At 38.3% G+C, this 18,198-nt stretch overlaps 1 protein-coding gene across 11 annotated transcripts in view; it reads left to right on the top strand.

Moving 5' to 3' along the window:
- Positions 1 to 18,198, top strand: part of ZFHX4 (zinc finger homeobox 4) — a 179,221-nt gene that overhangs the window by 136,331 nt on the left and 24,692 nt on the right. For 9 of the 11 annotated variants that reach the window (XM_028736662.2, XM_028736661.2, XM_028736652.2 and 6 more), the window contains exon 5: positions 8,808 to 8,930. The exons of the other annotated variants lie outside the window; for them this stretch is intronic. In XM_028736662.2, the coding sequence (XP_028592495.2) occupies positions 8,808 to 8,930 (123 nt within the window). The remainder of the gene's footprint in view (positions 1 to 8,807; positions 8,931 to 18,198) is intronic. 11 annotated transcript variants of the gene reach the window in all.

Here is an 18,198-nt window from a genome sequence, read left to right as displayed (position 1 = left end):
TAAAGATTAGCTCTTAATTGGATGATATTTTGCTGTAATATTTTATTGATGTCAAGGGTAAGCAAATTAACACGTATAATGCGCTAAAAATCCTTTGTCTTCTTTCAGTCTACAAGTGACAGCATTGAACCACTTGATGTCTTGTAATTCAGTGGTTTCATATTGCAGTGTCTCTTTGAAGTTCCTTTGCTCTAGGATGGCCACCCTGAGGTCACTTACAGATTGCTCTGGGTGGCTGAAATGTTTTCCCATTGGCTTTTTTAATACTGAAATTTCTGGTGTCAGATTTGCATTCATTTAATCTTTTGTGTATAAACTAGTCTGTTTCTGCTGTGTAGAACACAGAGGGATATTGCTAGCAGATGATGGTATACATCCCATTACATCCCATTGTGGAAGATGAGCAGGTGAATTAACCCCTGATGTTGTGGATGACATTATTTCTATGTAATTACAGTGTTTTAGGTACTGCTTAGAGCCTTTTGTTGATTAAGTGATAGATAGTTAGAACCTGTTGCCAGAATAGACATAGGAACAGCGTAGACATCTGGGTCTGCCACAAGGACAGGCCTGTTTCCAAATTTCTGTTGTATGGCCTGTAGTGAATGGTGTGTAGTTGTTTCAGATTGGAAGGCTGTTTGTAGCAAGTACATGCCTACTCCCCAAGACATGTGAGAGGGAAGTGTAATTGTCTAGGGTGGGCAATAGTAAATTATTAAATTGTAAGTCTGTTTCCAAGGACCGTCATATTTTGGTTACAGTGCCATGTGTAAGAAGAGCAGCATGACAGTTAAGCCCCCCATTGCAGTAGAAATCAGGGTGAGAGAGGCAAATGAAAGACGCTTAAAATGTGTGTACAGATATTTAAAGACAAATGGATGTTACATCTTCTTCACTTAGTTGCACTTTGTCAGTTTAACATTTTAGAAGTCAAACATGTTCATCGCCCATATGGAGTGGAATTCATTTCCTGTCGTTGTTTATCCATCCGCTATTAATCACTTTCTCCCTCTCTTCCCTGGCATAGACTCATTACTTTTCAGTGCTTACTTGCCCATCTTAATTTAGTTGTTTATATTTTCAGACCATCTTGCCCCAGATTGCTGACCGGAGCAAGATGGTGTGAGCTTATTAACTCCAATCTTGACGGAACTCCACCAACTACCGATTAGTGTCCAGGCTCAGTTCAAAGTTCTTAGCCATAAAGCCTTACATGGCTCAAGACCCCAGTACCTCCAGAACAGCTTCTCCTCGTATGACCCAACCCAGACACATCATTCATTATTGGAGACTTTTCTCCATGTGTCCTCTCCAAGGGAGGTGCAGAGTAGGCGACATGAGAACAGGCCTTTCCAGTAGTGGCTCTCCACTTACAGAATGCCCTCCCCAGAGCAGCATACCTGGTGCTGTCTGTTTTTATGTGCCAGGCAAAAACATTTAATTTATCTTGGCCTTTGATCCTTAATTTGGAGGGTAACTGGTTATCTCTGTGGACTTTTAAATGAGGTGGGTAGGATTTGTTCCTGTTAAATGCATATTTTTAGATGTGCATTTTAGGTCTTATTGTATTCTTGCTTTTATACTTGGTTTCATGTTTCCTGTTATTTCTATTTTTAGTCTATAAATGGTTTTAAGGCAGTTCAGTGTTAAAAGTGACATAGTAACGGCAACATTTAAGGAAGAGAGGGCATATATTAGCCATCACCAGCTTGCAACCCAATAAGCCAAACACAGGCCAACAGATGTATATGACCCCCAGGAGTTCCGTGTAACCCCCCCCCCGGGGGGGGGGGTCTGTGATACCATAACAAAATTCTACCACACACATAACAAAAACTACCATAGATATATCAGAATTTTCAGAAGCAGGGGCCCATAGCTTGGCTTTTGAAAAACAGAGCTCCGCAGTACTTAGCTAATTGGGAACCACTGTTCTAGTGGATTGCTTATTTAGTAACCTACCAAACTCTGGAAGCAAAGTATTACTTATCTGTTATTGTCACTAAACTGAATAAGGTGGTGAAAATAGTATATGGGTTGAATAGTTCCTCAGGCAAGAACAAGGGAAAGGGTAACTTGTCTGGCCTGAAGGTCTACAGAGGACCTGTTGTTCATCATTTGAAAAACAAATTGTAGAACTGTAGTAATCAAAATGTAAAACTGTAATAATCAAAATTCAGTTTGATTTTTATATAATTTTTATACATTTTTGTTACTGTTAGACCAATAAAATAAAGTAGAATGAAATCTAGACTCACTGAGTGGATAGAGGCTTACATGTTGAGCAAACCAGCACATTTACAATTATGCATTATGTAATCTTGAATTCTGTTGTAGTTGCTTGATGAGCAGCATGAAACAGAAGAATATCTTCCTGAATCCATAGGCCTTAGTAGATGGAGTGGAAATGGGGATCTTTTGTTGTGTTGTTCCTTTTAGCTGTTTCTTTGAAACTACTGAGTTCATTATGTTACATTTTATTTATTTTATTTTATGAGTTAAATTTATATACCATTCTTCATCCATCGATTCATAGAAATCAGATATGGGGGGAAATAAGGAGGAAAGTGATGGAATTTTCTGTACAATAAGGGTAGGTTGAATTGAAAAGAATGAGGATGAAGAACAGGTGGGGATGGTTAGAACAGGAGTAATCTGTTAGGACTGTTACACAACAGAGTAGGGATTCTTTGAGAAAGGGGTTTGCTTCTCATGTTGTGCAGATGTTGAACAATAAAAAAAATGAGGCTATAATAGCCAGCTGTCAAAATCTGGTGCTTTCGTTTCAGAAAAAGAAGCTTTGGAATTTCTCAGTTTTAGTTAGTTTGGCTGCCTGACCCTTTTACTGTCAAATTGGCTAAAGACTGCTTAATTCTTTTAAAAAGTGATTCAGAGGTCTAATTATTTCCACAATCTTTTTTATTGTCACCCTTGCTTCCCAAACAAGCGTGTAAATGGGCTTGATTCTGCTTCTTGCTCAACCTGACTAGACCACAAAACTCATAGGGAAAGGCAAGGAATGCCTCCCTGGTACCAATTTAAAAGCTCCTCTCAGGTTTTGATTGGGTGAGGGAACCTGTATTCCCCCTATCCAGTTGAGTTGGTGATAAGTGTAACTGCGCCTGTAACTACTATTAGCAGGAGGGCAGGAATATTGCTTCTTGATAACAGTGGTAGCTGGGTGATCCAGTTTTGGGTTAATGAGCAGATTTTGCTCACATCACATTGTTGCCCTCAACAATAGCTCTTTAATTTCTCCATAGTACTAAGTCGCAACCATTCACTTATGTGTAAAATATAAAATAAATTTTTGCACCATTGGTTGGGAACTAAATCGGTCCATTGAGCTCCTAGGATCGGAAATTAAAAGCATGGTTTGTCACCTCTTGTGTCCAAGATTCCAGATCAATTACTGAGCATGTTCACAGAGTTCTATATGTGCTATCACCCCCAGCACACATATATTCACCGCTATAAAGATAATATAACATTATCTTTAATCATGTATTGCTGGGATATTTAAACATTGTAATGGAATATGGGTCTTCAGCTTTTAAAAACTTCAGTTTAGAGATTCTTAAAAGTATTTCCAGAGAAGTAGATGTGCTAGTCTGTGGCAGCCAAAACAGTATTGTGGCACCTTAAAGATGAGAGCATGTTTTTAATGGCACAAACTTTCATGGATTAGAGCTTGGTTCATCAGATAAGTGAAGTGTTGTTCTAAGTGGCACACAACTGTTGGTGGCCATTTATTATTAAATTTATATGTTGAGGATGGCAAACAGCAAGTGATAAAACAATAACATCTTAAAACATCTTTTAAACAATTCTAATACAAATGAGGACTGGGCAATGGGTGGGTGTAAGAGAGATTGTCAAAAATGAGATCAGAGGGAAAGGATCTTCAAAAAGTTTAGCTCCTTCATGTGGGGATTTAATCAGAATATTGGGTTTTATCACACTACAGGATGTTTGTTTGCTATCACCTACACTTCATGAATCGGCACCTCTCCCTCCCTCCCTCCCTCCCTCCCTCCCTCCCTCCCTCCCTCCCTCTCTCTCATGTGTGTGTGTGTGTGTGTGTGTGTGTACACACACACCTGCACCTTACAATATCAGAAGCTGCCATATATCTGGAGAACTGTACTCTAGTAAATAAACGCTTAGGTCATAATAGGTTTGGCATAAGCTTTAAGGCACCTTGTGGTTAAAATAATTTGAGGATGTTATTCTAGGATACAATCCAGTCTTTCAATATGCAAGCAGGTGTTTTATTCTCAAGGACCTTTCCTAATGATGTTGTTGGTTCAAGACAATCTCTTCCTTTCTTCTTTCAGGCCTGGCATCTGTAGTAATATTCATTAAATAACTGACACTAATTTACTGTCCAGCTTTTCTTATTAAGAAAGTCTTTTTTCTGTAAGAGCTGATATAGCGAGCCAGGAAGTCCCTGATTTGTATCTCACCTTGGCCATTCTCATTGTGGCCGTAGACATCCCACTATTATTATTATTACTTTATCCTCAGCCTATCCAATGGCAACATGGGGGCAATAGTACTGATTACTATCTAGAGTTGTTGTAAACATTATTGAGGTAAAATATAGGAAGAGCTTTGAACACTGAAGGACTTCTAAACCGACACATTTAATATTGTAGACTATTACAGATATCACAAGGGTGTACTGTCCCACTTAGTGGTGTTAGGAGGATCCATCTGTGCCCATATACTCCAGACCCTATGAAACGTCTGAAAGAGTAGGCACAGAAGCTTACCCCACAGGGCGATGAACAGCCAGCGCCCCCAGATGACACCCTATCCATGGAGGCTACACAGTGACAGTGATGGAGCTGCATTAAGGCAAAGAAGTGGTGTTGCAGCCCCTTTTCTGTTGACCAAGGCCTCCGTTTTGCAAGGCTTACTCAGAGGAAACAGGTAGGCACTGAGTAATGACTCAGATCAGGGCCCTGCTGATCCATAAGCAGCAGAAGCAGTCAGCTCCACTATAAAATCCTTTAGTTGCTACCTGAGCATCTTTGGAACAACAGGTCCTTGGGGAAGATTCTTTGCCAACCGTTGCAACTCAGATCCTGCCATACAAGTTCTGTTAGGCAGCTTCCCTGCAGGTTCAGACTTCCTGGCCAAATCTCTGCTCTTGCCGCCTTGATTGTGTAGAATAGTTCTCCATCTGGTCTATGTTTACTGCCATTTGTATCCTTCCCCACCACTCGTGGTGGCAGAAATGGGCAAGTACGGTATCTTTAAGACAGGGTCCTCTATAACTTGGAAGGATAGTATTACATGGAAAGAACTGGTCTCTGAAATATGCATTTCCCATGTATTAATTGTGTAAACATAATTAATAAGGACATGTATATTTCAGTTGGTAATTTTTGTTTTGCCCAGTTTTAATGATAAGCATTCCAAACTGTGCAGCTTTTAATACTGTGCGTACTTCAAAACAGGTTTCAGGAAAGAAAAGGCTGACAGTGGTTAAACTTGGACTTGACTTCAAAGGCATTTTAGTATTTAGATAAAACAAAACCAGGTGAGAATAAAATATCATGTTGCAATGGTGAGTGTTATGTTAGCTATTGAAATATGACTGAATTCCATGTTCTACTTATTTTCAAAGCTTACATATGTAAGCGTATATAGGTAGAACTCTTGTAAATTTAAAACAGACCACAAGGACTTGTTCATATCTAAACACACTCATAGATCTTTTAGTAGCTATAGTGGTGTGAACTCATACATGCACACTTCCCCCAGATATCTTTGTTGATTAAAATACGACATTACGATCGAACAATACGCTTTGAAGCAATAAGTACAAGCTGTTTAAGTGCTGATGCTATGAACTGTCTGATGTTACTTTTTGTTTCGGAAATTCCTTAAGAATTATAGGAAGTAGTCTATATTTTTACTTCTCAGCATCTTAATATGCTTGTATGTGTGACTGCTACGTTTTTCTGCAGTTCATTAAAGACATTTGCAACAGTAACACTGCAAGAAATCAGCAGCCCTTTGCCACTTTTTTGAAGACAGTAAAAGCAGCTCCACTGTCATTTCTGTCTCTGAAATAGGTTTCCGAAAGGAAAGCCAGACATATTTCTGATATGAATGCCAAATATTTTTCTTAATGTGTCTGCCATTGAAAAGCCAAGACAACCAATTTAAATAGTGCATAATAATGATATTAATTTTTATGGTGTGTATAAGTTACATTTGATTAGTTTTTTGCATGATTAAAATTTGCAAAGCTTTTATGGCCCCCGGGAGCCTACCTGTAATAAACAGCTCTCACCTTCGAAACCATAAAACAGGCTTGCAGTACTTGAACATTAGATCTAATTGCCTTGCTACATCAAAGGAAGTACCAGAGGACTGAGAAAAATCACAGAAGGGAGGAGGGGTAGAGGGCAGTTTCACCTCCAAAGGTTATGTGTTTGTGGCTTGGTGGAGCCCTGTAAAGTTATGGCCTAAAAACTGCTGTTTGCGATTAAGTTGATGGAGGAAAGTCTACCCCACAATCTCTCCCTGCTGCTGACACAGAGTCTTTGTTCACATTTAGATTTCTCAAACTGTTGCCAGGGTCAGGCAGAGGTCAGACACCATGATGATGTATAGGAGAACATGTCTGGGAATTTCTCTCATACTTAAAACACATACCAGAAAAAGAGCACCCTGCAAAAATTGTCTGATGAGACCCAGATGATGATACTTTGGCTATTCTTTTAGTACCTTCATGATTTTCTCTTTGCCCATCTCCCTCTCTCCCTCTCTCTCTGTTTTATTAATGATTACCATGACAGCCTTTACAATTTTATGCCCCCTCAAGATAAGGACACTCAGTATCACTCTGACACTTCATTTTCCTGCCCAAAGGGAACGGACTGGTAAATCTAGGAGGAGGAGAAAATAACGTCCATTCCAGAGCTCGAGTCAAAATGAAAGTGCCAGAGGCTGTATTAGCCCATAGGTTCTGACTAGATGCATGGTGTGAGTGTGTGTGTCTGTGTACTTGGCATTAGTACAACCCAATCTAGTCACGATCACAGGCTTACAGCATCCCAAACTGTGCTCCCCCATCACCCTTAACAAACATAGTCTTGCTTCCTACTGTGACCAGGGAGCCTACAGTGTTTGATTAGTAATACCACTGAGAGAGGGAAAGAAGAAGAAGAAAGCATGCTAAGGCAGTGAGAATTGTTTATTCCATTTGTGCTGGTCATTCTGCATCAATATTTTTTTTTAAAAAATGAGGATTGCCTCCGCCCTTTCAAATACAGTTGAATGAAGTAGTCATTGATATCTAATTTGCTAGCATTTCTTTGTATACACAAACAGAATCAATGCAAAACATTCAGATCCTTTTAAAATTAAAAGTTGTAGTAAACATTTTTTTAAAAAAATGAAATGTGTTTTTTTAAGAGTTCGGCATTGCTGATTCCAATTGTTTACCCGTCCATGCAGCTCCACTGCAGAGTTGGCAAGTAAGGCACTAAGTAGCAATTTTTCTGTGCTCAGCTGCTCCATATGACAGAGGATATTTCATTCTGCTGTCAGAATGTTATTAATAAAACATGGGGTGCGGAAGGGGCCACGATTTCCCCTTTCAATCACTATAGCATTTACAATGAAAATTTTATGCAGTGTGTAATTTTCAGTTAATGCTTGACACTTAAAATGTCGGTAGCTGCATTTTGTACGGTTCCTGAAGGGTTAATTGTATCATGTTCCCTGCGTAAAAGCTCTGCTTATCAAAAGTGAATAGAGGAGTGTATGCAAATGTATGTCTGTGACCTTTTGCCTTTCCAGGGTTAATTTATATGGTCATTAAAGATTTTATGAAATTGAGCAGCCTGGTGTTTTGAATCCCATTTTACCTTCCCCTCCTAATTTGTATAATTCCTACCTGAACTGCGAAATATGACTTTCTTTCTTTTTTTGTTTGTATTGCAATGAAAACAGCATGCTGTGCTGTAGGGAGTTGCAAGTCTGGTTATCTGGTATTACTCAGATTTCTAAAATTCATTAAAATGTGACATCAGCACAGTCAGAGACAAATGATCACAAGATGAAAAGGAACAGTAGGCCTTTCACGGATTAGTGCTACATGGCCCCAGCATAGAAGCTAACTGCATAAACAGATTAATCCACTAGTAGCAGCATAGCTAAGATTTACAGAATAATTAAATTGGGTTGAGTTACTGTGAAGATTTTCATGTAATCTAGCTGGTGTGAACATGTAAGTGAGGTGTGGGTATTGCTGCTTCCTTGGAAGCAATATACCAAGTTGTGTCATTTACCTTGAATAGCTCCTCCTGGAGATGAAAACTGAGAGTTCTCAATGTTTAGATTCAACACAGCACTTACGTATTGCAATTAGCAGGATGTACAGATTCTAATAGGATTTATTTTATTTTTGAAAGCTTTTCTTTGCTTTCAGATATATTGCTGCATGTGCCTTCTTTGTTCAGACCCGACTTGTGTTTACGTTTATGTTTGTATTGAGACAAATCATTTACAGCCAGTGAATGGCAAATATGAAACATCTGATTTGTCACACTGGCTAGCGCTGTGTGTTCTGATAAAGAAATGTTTGCAATTTCTGGACTGAATCTGAAATTTTGCAAATGATTAATCATTAATACCGGATCTCTTTTAAGGTGCTATTCTTTTCACTTATTCCTTTCTGAGAAAAATATATAAATTTAGTGCAGTTCTAATTAAAGAACATGTTTACAATTAATGTTGAATGGTCCCTAAGTTAGCTTCTTTTAATTTTTTGTGCTCATTCGCAGAAGAACAAGTTGAAGATGCAGAAGGGTCTGCTAAAAGCTCATCAGTGTCTGTTGCTGATGATAAAGACACGTGTGAGAAAGAGAGAAATAATAGTGAAGGCAAAAAAGCTAGTAAAGACTCTGGTAAGATGCTAGAATTTTGTCACTCTTTAAAAAATCTTATTAAATAGTCTTTCATTTAAAACCGTCTGGACATTCCTGTTATTATCTACTGCATGTGTATTTTGCATGTGATTTCTATCAGTAGCCTCCCATTGACCTATTTTTAATCATAACCATCTGACAGGATAGATGCGGATAAGTTGAAGAATATTACAGGACGACTAGTGAGATTATTTTTTAATCAAATCAGTTTGTGTGCTTGTAATTTTTTAAGCGCCTTTCATTAATCTTAGCTGTACTTGTGATTCCTCTGATGGCATATTAATTTTTCATAAGCGTAGGATTAGATACCACTTGAAAATTTCCCCTGCTTTCAAATTTTGTTTGCCTTGCAGCCCTAAGAATGTAGGAAAGCTTCTTCTCCCACCCCAGCTCCTGTTCTTGATATATGATCACTTAGATTCAGGAATCTTCCTTCTTCCTGGGCATTTATCTAGTATTTAATTGGGGGGAGGGGGAATACAGAAAATCCAGTGAAAAAGTTTACAGATGATTCAGCCTAAGAAAGAGGAAATATCATTGAAAACGGATTATGAGTTGGGTAATATTGATCTCTGGGAATATACAAAGCCCAGTAATGAAAGCTACTGTCTTTGAAAACAAAACTCTTATGTCATGACATTTACTTGTGCACAAACAAACCCAAGGCCAGCATCTGGCATGGATACACAAGGCTTTTTCTGTGTTTGATTTGGCAAATATGTGACTTCATCCATGCTTTTTATGTATGAGATGGAAATCTATGGTCACAATGAATATTACATTGGCTACTTCTGCTGCACGCTATTCCTAGTTACATTATGCTGGATTCATTGAAGCAGAAGAAGTGCTGAAACAGGTTGAAGCCTATTAGTTTCAGGTAGTCATATATCTTTCCCTTGTATTCCAATGACAGCAGCATATAAAAGTGCTTGTATTCACTATAAAGATGTTTAGTTATACAGAAAATACCATTTTACATGCAAGTTTAGTAAAAACTGAATTGGCCAATATTTCTTAAGGTACTCCTAAAATATTGTTTAAAACATAGTGAAGATACTGATGGGTATTTATGCCATATTTATTTAAGGAATAAATCTCATCTTGCATTTGGTTTTCAAAATGTTATGGCCAGTCTCTATTACCATTGAGAAACCTACATTGCACTGAGTTTATTTAGCTTTTGAAATCCAGGGAATGAAGAAGACCTGTCTATATAGTGACTCTATGTTTGTAGGCTTCTTTTTAAGTATGCTTATCCCTTTCTTGAAATACATTCTCTGAGAGAGGTAATGGACAGAAGAACTTTCTGCTCAGGCTCATTACTAAGTCCACACGGAAGAGACATGAAAAAAAATAGGCAAAACCACTTGTGAAACATTTTCCATGTGCTTCATCAAAAAAGCATTGCAATATCTTTCAGAGATCTTATGCACCTAGTTTATCTACTGGAAAGACCTCAGAACTTAGAATAAGCCATGATGTTAATGGGCTAATAGGCAAAAATGGTGGTTGTCAGTAGAAAGAGTGTGGGGAAATTTCTAAGATTCCATGAGAATTATACTTTTGGATGGACCAGGTTTAATTTGGACCAACCAATGCTGGAGTGTTTGCTGAAAAACGGCAACCAAAAAACTGTGTAAGATAATTTTAGCTTGAAAATCGTTCGTATTTCAAATTCTCAATCTCACCTTTTGAATTCTTTGATAGACCTCTCTAAACTAATTCTGCATTATCAGGCATTCATTCAAAAGGCTTAATTCTCAGCACAGCTAACTACTATGCATAATGACCACATAACTGCTTATGTATAATTGAATGTTAATTTAGGCTTTCTTCTCCTGAATTAAGTGTTGAAAATCTTGCCAAAGAAGTCCCAGGAAAACCAATATGTTAATCACAGCTTTAACAAGTTAGACAGAAAAATACTATCACCACTCTTTAGCATCAAATCTATTAGAAAAGGAAGGATTAACATGTTTAGTGCCCAAACAGTTCTGTAAACTGTTGTTCCGCCTTGCCTTCCTTATCTCAAACTGAGGCTTTCAAACGGAGACTTGGCAATAATCAAGCTATGTTTGCTGAATATTCATTCAGAAGGCAAGAGCCTCCTAATGCCTCATTTATATTGTCATTTAAATCTAGTGCCACTTTAGATTAATTATAATCCAAATTACATCTCAACGTAGTGTAAGAATTAATACGGAATTTACCCAGATTAATACATTTGCATTGAAAATGTAATATGTTTCTGACATGGCAAAGGGGAACACTGTTTAACAAAGTAGTAAACACAAGAAGCAATGGAAATTCACCTTCATTATTGTAATAAAAGTTATCATTTAATTCTACTCTAATTAAAAATACTACTGTACTAGCTTTTATAATTTTAGAATTATTTTGGATTTGACTAATATGTCAGAAGTTCTAAATTATACATTTTAAATCAAATTCAGTATAAATAATGAACCAGCATGCTTATAGGGTTTTTTAGTACTTTATTTGTGCACACAATGTACTGAATTTCCACACTTATTAACATAACCTTTTTCATAGCTTTTTTTAAAAAAAATGTTGCAAATCCCTACATCTGACTATTCTACTTTTACAGCGCTCCCTCATACACGTTTACTCATAAAACCCACTGTATTAAGTAGAACTTGCTCTTTGCTAGGCATGCATAGGACTGCAGCCTTAAATGCTTATTTTTAATTCAGTGCTGCTTTGGACTTAAATGGATCACTTTTCTGTTTCAGTACTTGTGCAAAAATGTAGAAAAGTTTGATAATTAGTCGTATTAGACATAGGATGAGAAATAATTTGTCACAGAAAAATAGGTAACAGGGATGATCTTACACAAGCATTGTGTTCCATATGAGGCCTACTTCATATATTAAACCCTCATGTGAGCATCGACCAGGCAGTGCAGCATAATATTCTGGTCACCTCATGAATCAATCAATGACATGGAATTTGCTCATCCCAGTGCTGCACGGTTTTGGTAACAGCTGATGTTCATGTGACACATTCTCCACTACGGAACTAAATCACAATGGCAGCATTCTCACATGAAACTAAACCAAATCTCTTGGCTCAGTGTCAAACAACTTGCACCTGTGGATAGCCCCTTTCCAGAGACTTTTCTTCACCTTTCACATGTGGCAAAATTAACCAGGATTCAGGAATTAACCATACATTTCCATAATGTGTGAACCCTGGCTTAAAAAAAATAAATCCAAATTGTTAAGACAGCTTTAAACCATATCCTGGCTTGTTTTGAAGCCTTAATCCTGGTTTATTTTCTCACATATTCGATGGGTGGGGCAAAGTGGCAGGAAAGGAAATGCAAGCAAGTGCACATCATTTGTGCATATGGTAGCTTTTTGAGCCAGAATTTTTGACTTAAACATAAATGGGGCATAGTCACATTAAGCCGAATACTAGCATTTATGCCCCACAATGTTAATTAAACATGATAACATGGAGGCATTTTGGGTAGCTTCCACATGTGGAACATATAGCAGACATAAGTGTTTGATACACAGTAATTTAGATCTATGCAAATAGCCACCAGCAGTTGTCTTATCAACTGTCTTTAAGATGCAGAGGTGATATACATGTAGAAAACCCTTATTTTCCAAATCTCCTTATTAAATAATGCATTGTCAGTTCAATGAATAGTACAAGTATCACATAAATCAGACCATACCCCTTTAAACTGCTGCTGTTTTGGCAACAGCTAGTTGTGCAAAGGTTTAACTTTGGCTCACTCCCTTCACAGGAAACTTGTTAAAATACCAAATTCACCACACAGAGAACATACTAGACCTAGTCTGTGTACTGCATTGGTTCTAATGGATATAGATTAAGAGGCAGAGCAGTCCAGTGACCCCAGCTAAAATACAGTTAATTTATTCTCTGTTTTATATTTTTGTTTGGATATGAAGTGTTGCTAATATTATGCATCTAACTTCTAACATTTAAGAAATGAAAAGGTAACAGCTATTTTTTTCTAGCTGGAAGTACTTGCTCCTGCCACTCTTTCCAGACACAGATGCCCCTGTCTCTTGCTCCATGATAAAAAAATAGAGCTAGCACTTTCCATCAGGTATAGAAATATTTGTTATTTATCTAGGGGATTTCCTCCCCACCCCCTTTCTAATTTTAACAGGGGCTTAATGGAAGACAGGGCTTACCTGCCTTTAGTTCTGGAAATTTAATTTGCAGAGCTCAAACCTCAGACATTTGAAATAATAATTTTGAAATGGTTTTCCTGCATCACTGAATAGTCATAACAAATTGGGAATGTGGGCAAAAAGTTTCCATGGCTGAGTGTATCATATTCATAACACAGGTACTGGTACCTCTCATATGAGAACGTAAGTACTGATCTAAATTTATCTTGGTAAGGTGCTGAAACCTTGAAAGAACACTAGTGTGTTCTTGTGCAGTACTGTGCTAGAAAAGCTTATATTGTTTTTCTTAGATTTAATTCTTATACTTAAGTAATTTTTATTACCAATACACATGTCAAAAATGGAACTGAAGATTTGTTTCCTGATGCATGTATTATGATGAAACATGTACTGACAGGCCATCAACTATGGGAATCACCCTGTAGAAGTAAACACTTATCAATTTAGCTATATAGAAGGAAACAAACTGTGGTTAAACAATAGTATGAATGAATATAAGTTCTAAAAGTAGTACAGTGGTACCTTGGTTTACAACCATAATCCATTCCGGAGGTCCATTTGTTAACCAAAACAGGTTGTAACCCAAGGCGCGCTTTCGCCAATGGGGCCTCCCAAAAAGAATTGTTCGTAATCCCAAAGAAATGGGTTGTAATCCAAAAAAAAGGTTGCAAACTGGGACACACACTTCTGGGTTTGACATGTTTGTAATCCAAAACGTATGCAAACCAAGACATATGCAAACCAAGGTACCACTGTACTGTATTGGATATCCCAATGTGGTAGAGGTAGCATTGGATATCCCAATGTGGTATACTGTACTTGTGATCCCAGAAAAACAGGTGGAAATTATTGTGAAGGATAAGATAACAAACAGAATAACAAGTCTTGCTGAAGCAGAAACAGCCTGGCTTCTGCAAGGGCAAGTCATGTCTCACAAACCTATTAGCTTTTTAATAATGTCAACAAGCATATAGATAGAAGTGATCCAGTTAACATAGTATACTTGGACTTTCAAAAAGCTTTTCACAAGGTAGAAAGTAGAGTCCTCCAAGGATTGATAGTGGGACCTGTGCTTTTGAATGTGTTCATAAACAATTTAGAGTTAGCGGTGAGCAGTGAGGTGACCAGGTTTTCTGATGATACCCTTGTTCTGGGTCATTAAAACAATAAGTGATTTTGCAGAGTTCTAAAAGGATCTCTCCAAACTTCTTGAATGGGCAATAGAATGGCAGGTGCAATTCAATGTAACAAGTATAAAGTGATGCATGTTGGGGCAAAATGTATTAATTTCACTTGTATGCTTTTGGAAGCTGAACTGGAGGTGACTGACCTAGAATGAAATATTGGAGCCATAATGGGAAGCTCAATGAAGATGTCAACTCAGTGTGTGTGTGTGTGTGTGTGGCAGTTGTGAAAAAGGCAAATTCCATTAAGAAATAAATTGAAAATAAAACTGTTAATATAGTGCCATTATACTGTGTACAGTTCTGGTTGTCTCACTTTAAAAAGAATATTGTAGAGTTGTTAAAGTTTGTGAAATTATGCGTTGAGAAAGTGGATAGAGGAATTATTTTCTTTCTCTCTCATAACAATAGAACTTGTAGACATCCAATGGAGCTGAATATTGGAAGATTCATAACATAAAAGGTAGTACTACTTCATGCAGCACATAGCTAAACTATGGATCTTGCTCCCACAGGAGGCCATGATGGCCACCAACTTAGATGGCTTTAAAAGAGGATTGGATAATTTCATGGGCTGTAAGGCTATTAATTGCTACTAACCATGATGTTTATGCTGTGTTTCCACAGTTGGAGGTGGTAATGTTGCTGAGTACAAGTTGCCGTAAACCACAGTGGGAGTAGGGGAAGACTGTTCTTGTGTTCGGGTCCTGCTTGCAGGTTTCATAAAGGCATTTGGTTGGCCACTGTGATAACAGGACAGTGCATTAGATGAGGCATTGGTCTGATTCAGCAGGCCCTTCTTATGTCCTCATCAATACTGATGTAGATGTGGTGGTCATGGTGTTTCTGTTAGGGTATATGTACTGTATAGGTTTTCAGAATTTACAGGGCAATGGGAAGTTAGAACATAGTATTCACATGTTAACTAAGCATTTCATTTCCAAAAAATCTGCATTTTAATAATAACGGCCTCGGTCCAGTATATCTGAAGGAGCATCTCCACCCCCATCGTTCAGCCCGGACACTGAGGTCCAGCTCCGAGGGCCTTCTGGCGGTTCCCTCACTGCGAGAGGCCAAGTTACAGGGAACCAGGCAGAGGGCCTTCTCGGTAGTGGCGCCCGTCCTGTGGAACACCCTCCCATCAGATGTCAAAGCGATAAACAACTACCTGACATTTAGAAGACATCTGAAGGCAGCCCTGTTCAGGGAAGTTTTTAATATGTGACATTTTAGTGTATTTTTCATCTTTGTTGGAAGCCGCCCAGAGTGGCTGGGGAAACCCAGCCAGATGGGCGGGGTACAAATAATAAATTATTATTATTATTATTATTATTATTATTATTATTATTATGCCTTATCAAATCCAGATTCAAAAATTCAAAAACATTTAAACACGACGTCAAATCAAAGCAGCAACATCAATCAAGCTTCCTACAAATATGAACACCTAAGGTATAGGAATTGTTCATAGTACTGTTAATCTTGTGTCGTGTGGTGGTTCAAGGGCATTGACGCATTGAGTTTGCCAAATGTGTCTGTTTTGCAAATACAAATGATTTTGAGAATCCAGCACGAAGTTTTTTTGTTCAGATTGGCATGAAAGGAGAGTCTAGTAGTGAAAAATTTCCAAAAGTACTTATCTTTCAATATTATATCAATTATCAGAACTGACTCTCAGTTGGTATAAATCATAGATTTGATTAACATTATAGCTCTTGTTTTAGGGGGTACATTGACATTGACATGTCAACTCTGAGGCATTTCTGAAAGAGTTTTTTTGTGCAGATTTTTCCTGCTTCCTCAAAGGCATTTTGTCATCAAACCAGATTTTCAGGCAAAATTCTCTGGAAAAAAATGTATAACGTGATATGCAGAAATTCAATGATGGCACTCTCTGACCCATATAGACCGCAACAATACATTTTATAATGTATTTTGTGTGTTTTTATCTTGTAATTTTATATTGTGTGCCGCCCTGAGATCTACGAATGGTGGGCAGTATACTAATTTAATAATAAACACCACAATATCAACAACATGGCTGCTGTCACAGTCCCGATATGCATCTCTTCAGTGTTGTGCAGCAGACCTATTCCACGTGGTTAGAAGTCTTTCTTATCATGGCCAGCAAGAAGAGCTGCTGGGACCTGTTTGCCAACTATTGCACAAATAAAATCACTTTCATGGTTTCTGACTTAGACACCACTTAGAATCAGAGATGGTTTTAACTTGAGGTCCATCTGGTAATTTAAACTTGTTCATCCAGAGGTTATGGACCAGGTTATTTGAAGAACTAAGGTCAACCACTAAATATGTTAATGGCTCTCTGACTGAGGCTGCTTGCAGCCTTGAAAGATGCAGTGTTTCAGATCATTTGGGGGTTTAGGGAAATAAATTTATATCTGAACAATCCTAACATCTCACATCCAGTATCAAACCTACCATTTTGGGTAAAAGTTTGAAGTATGTGGTGACATCTCTGGTCCAGGCTGATAGTAAGATCCTTTCCAATCAGGTTTTGGAACAGAAACTGCCTTGATTGCTCTTGGTGTTTGTCCTTGGTTAGAGTTTGTACTTGGATGGAGGACTGGTTTATGTGGGGTGTGATGGTTGAATTTTCTGGAAGTGGTTCTGCTTATTCCCAAGAGGAACTCAATGTGGTGCTGGAAGACTGCTATTTTACCCCATGGAACAGCGTACCAGCTTCTTTCCCATGCTTTTTAACATCTGCACAAAACCCCTGAGATAGGTCAACTGGAGGTATAGGTTGAAGTGTCATCACTAGTCTGCTTGTTTTCATTTTCTAATCCCAGGGAGGAAGTGTTGCTAACAAACCAGTGTGTGAAGTTGGTTCAGGAGATACTAGGTAGACAAACAGAAACATATTCAGAATAATACAGAATTAAGTGGGCTAAATTCCTGGTATAAGTGCTCCCTTGAAGTAATGGTTGTGCAACCTGGGGTACTTTTTAGTCGGGCACTATGAGTGTATTTTACTAACTTCAGCTAATTCATCACCAGCCTTTCCTGGAGAAGGTAGATCTGGCTTGTCGCTTCCATACAGAGTTAATATGCTCTCTATGGGCTGCCTTCAAACACAGTCTGGAAAATTCAGTTGATGTTGCCAGGCTGTTGTATGGCACTAAAAGATCAGAGTGTATAGATCGATCTTCATCTGTATTGGATGCCCATTTGTTTCTGAGGTTGATGTTTAAGTGCTTGTATTGACTAGTATCGTATTAAATGGCTTATAACCGCATTGCCACAGAAAGTCTCTGCTATCATACAAAGGGTTGTAGCTCTGTAGTAGAGCACATGGTTGGAATGCAAAAGGTCCCAGATTCAATCCCTGGCATCTGCAACAGAAGAAAACTCCTGTCTGAAACCCTAGTGGCCAGTGTGCACTAGGGATGGTTGCAGGCCTAATGACGCCAACCAGGCCATTTTGTCCAAGCCACATTCCACCTGCACATCAGTGATGTCATATATGATGTCCAATGCGAGCAGGTAAATACATGGCTAGGCTGGGCCAAAATGGGCTTCTGAAGCCCTGCCAATCAGGTGATAGGCAGGGCTTCTAAAGTGCTGCACATCTGGCTTCTGAAGTGTGATTGGTGGGACTCCAAAGTGCATTCCAGGAATCTCTGCATGAGGTTTATAAAGAGCCCTGCATGGTGCTTTGATTGTTGAGGCTTCAAAATGTGATGGGCATACCAGTTTTCCTATTGCTATGTTCTAAATTTGCCCAGACTGTGAGATCAGATAAGGTAATGTCAGGTAGGTAGAAAAAGAGAATCTAACTACCTTCCCAGAGCTAAGCTCTGCCTTTATCCGTCTTTAGCCGACTTTTATTTCACTCAGCTTTTAAGG

This window comes from Podarcis muralis, chromosome 8 (genome assembly GCF_964188315.1).
Source record: "Podarcis muralis chromosome 8, rPodMur119.hap1.1, whole genome shotgun sequence".
Lineage (NCBI taxonomy): Eukaryota > Metazoa > Chordata > Lepidosauria > Squamata > Lacertidae > Podarcis > Podarcis muralis.
This window is presented reverse-complemented; position numbering and strand designations above follow the sequence as displayed.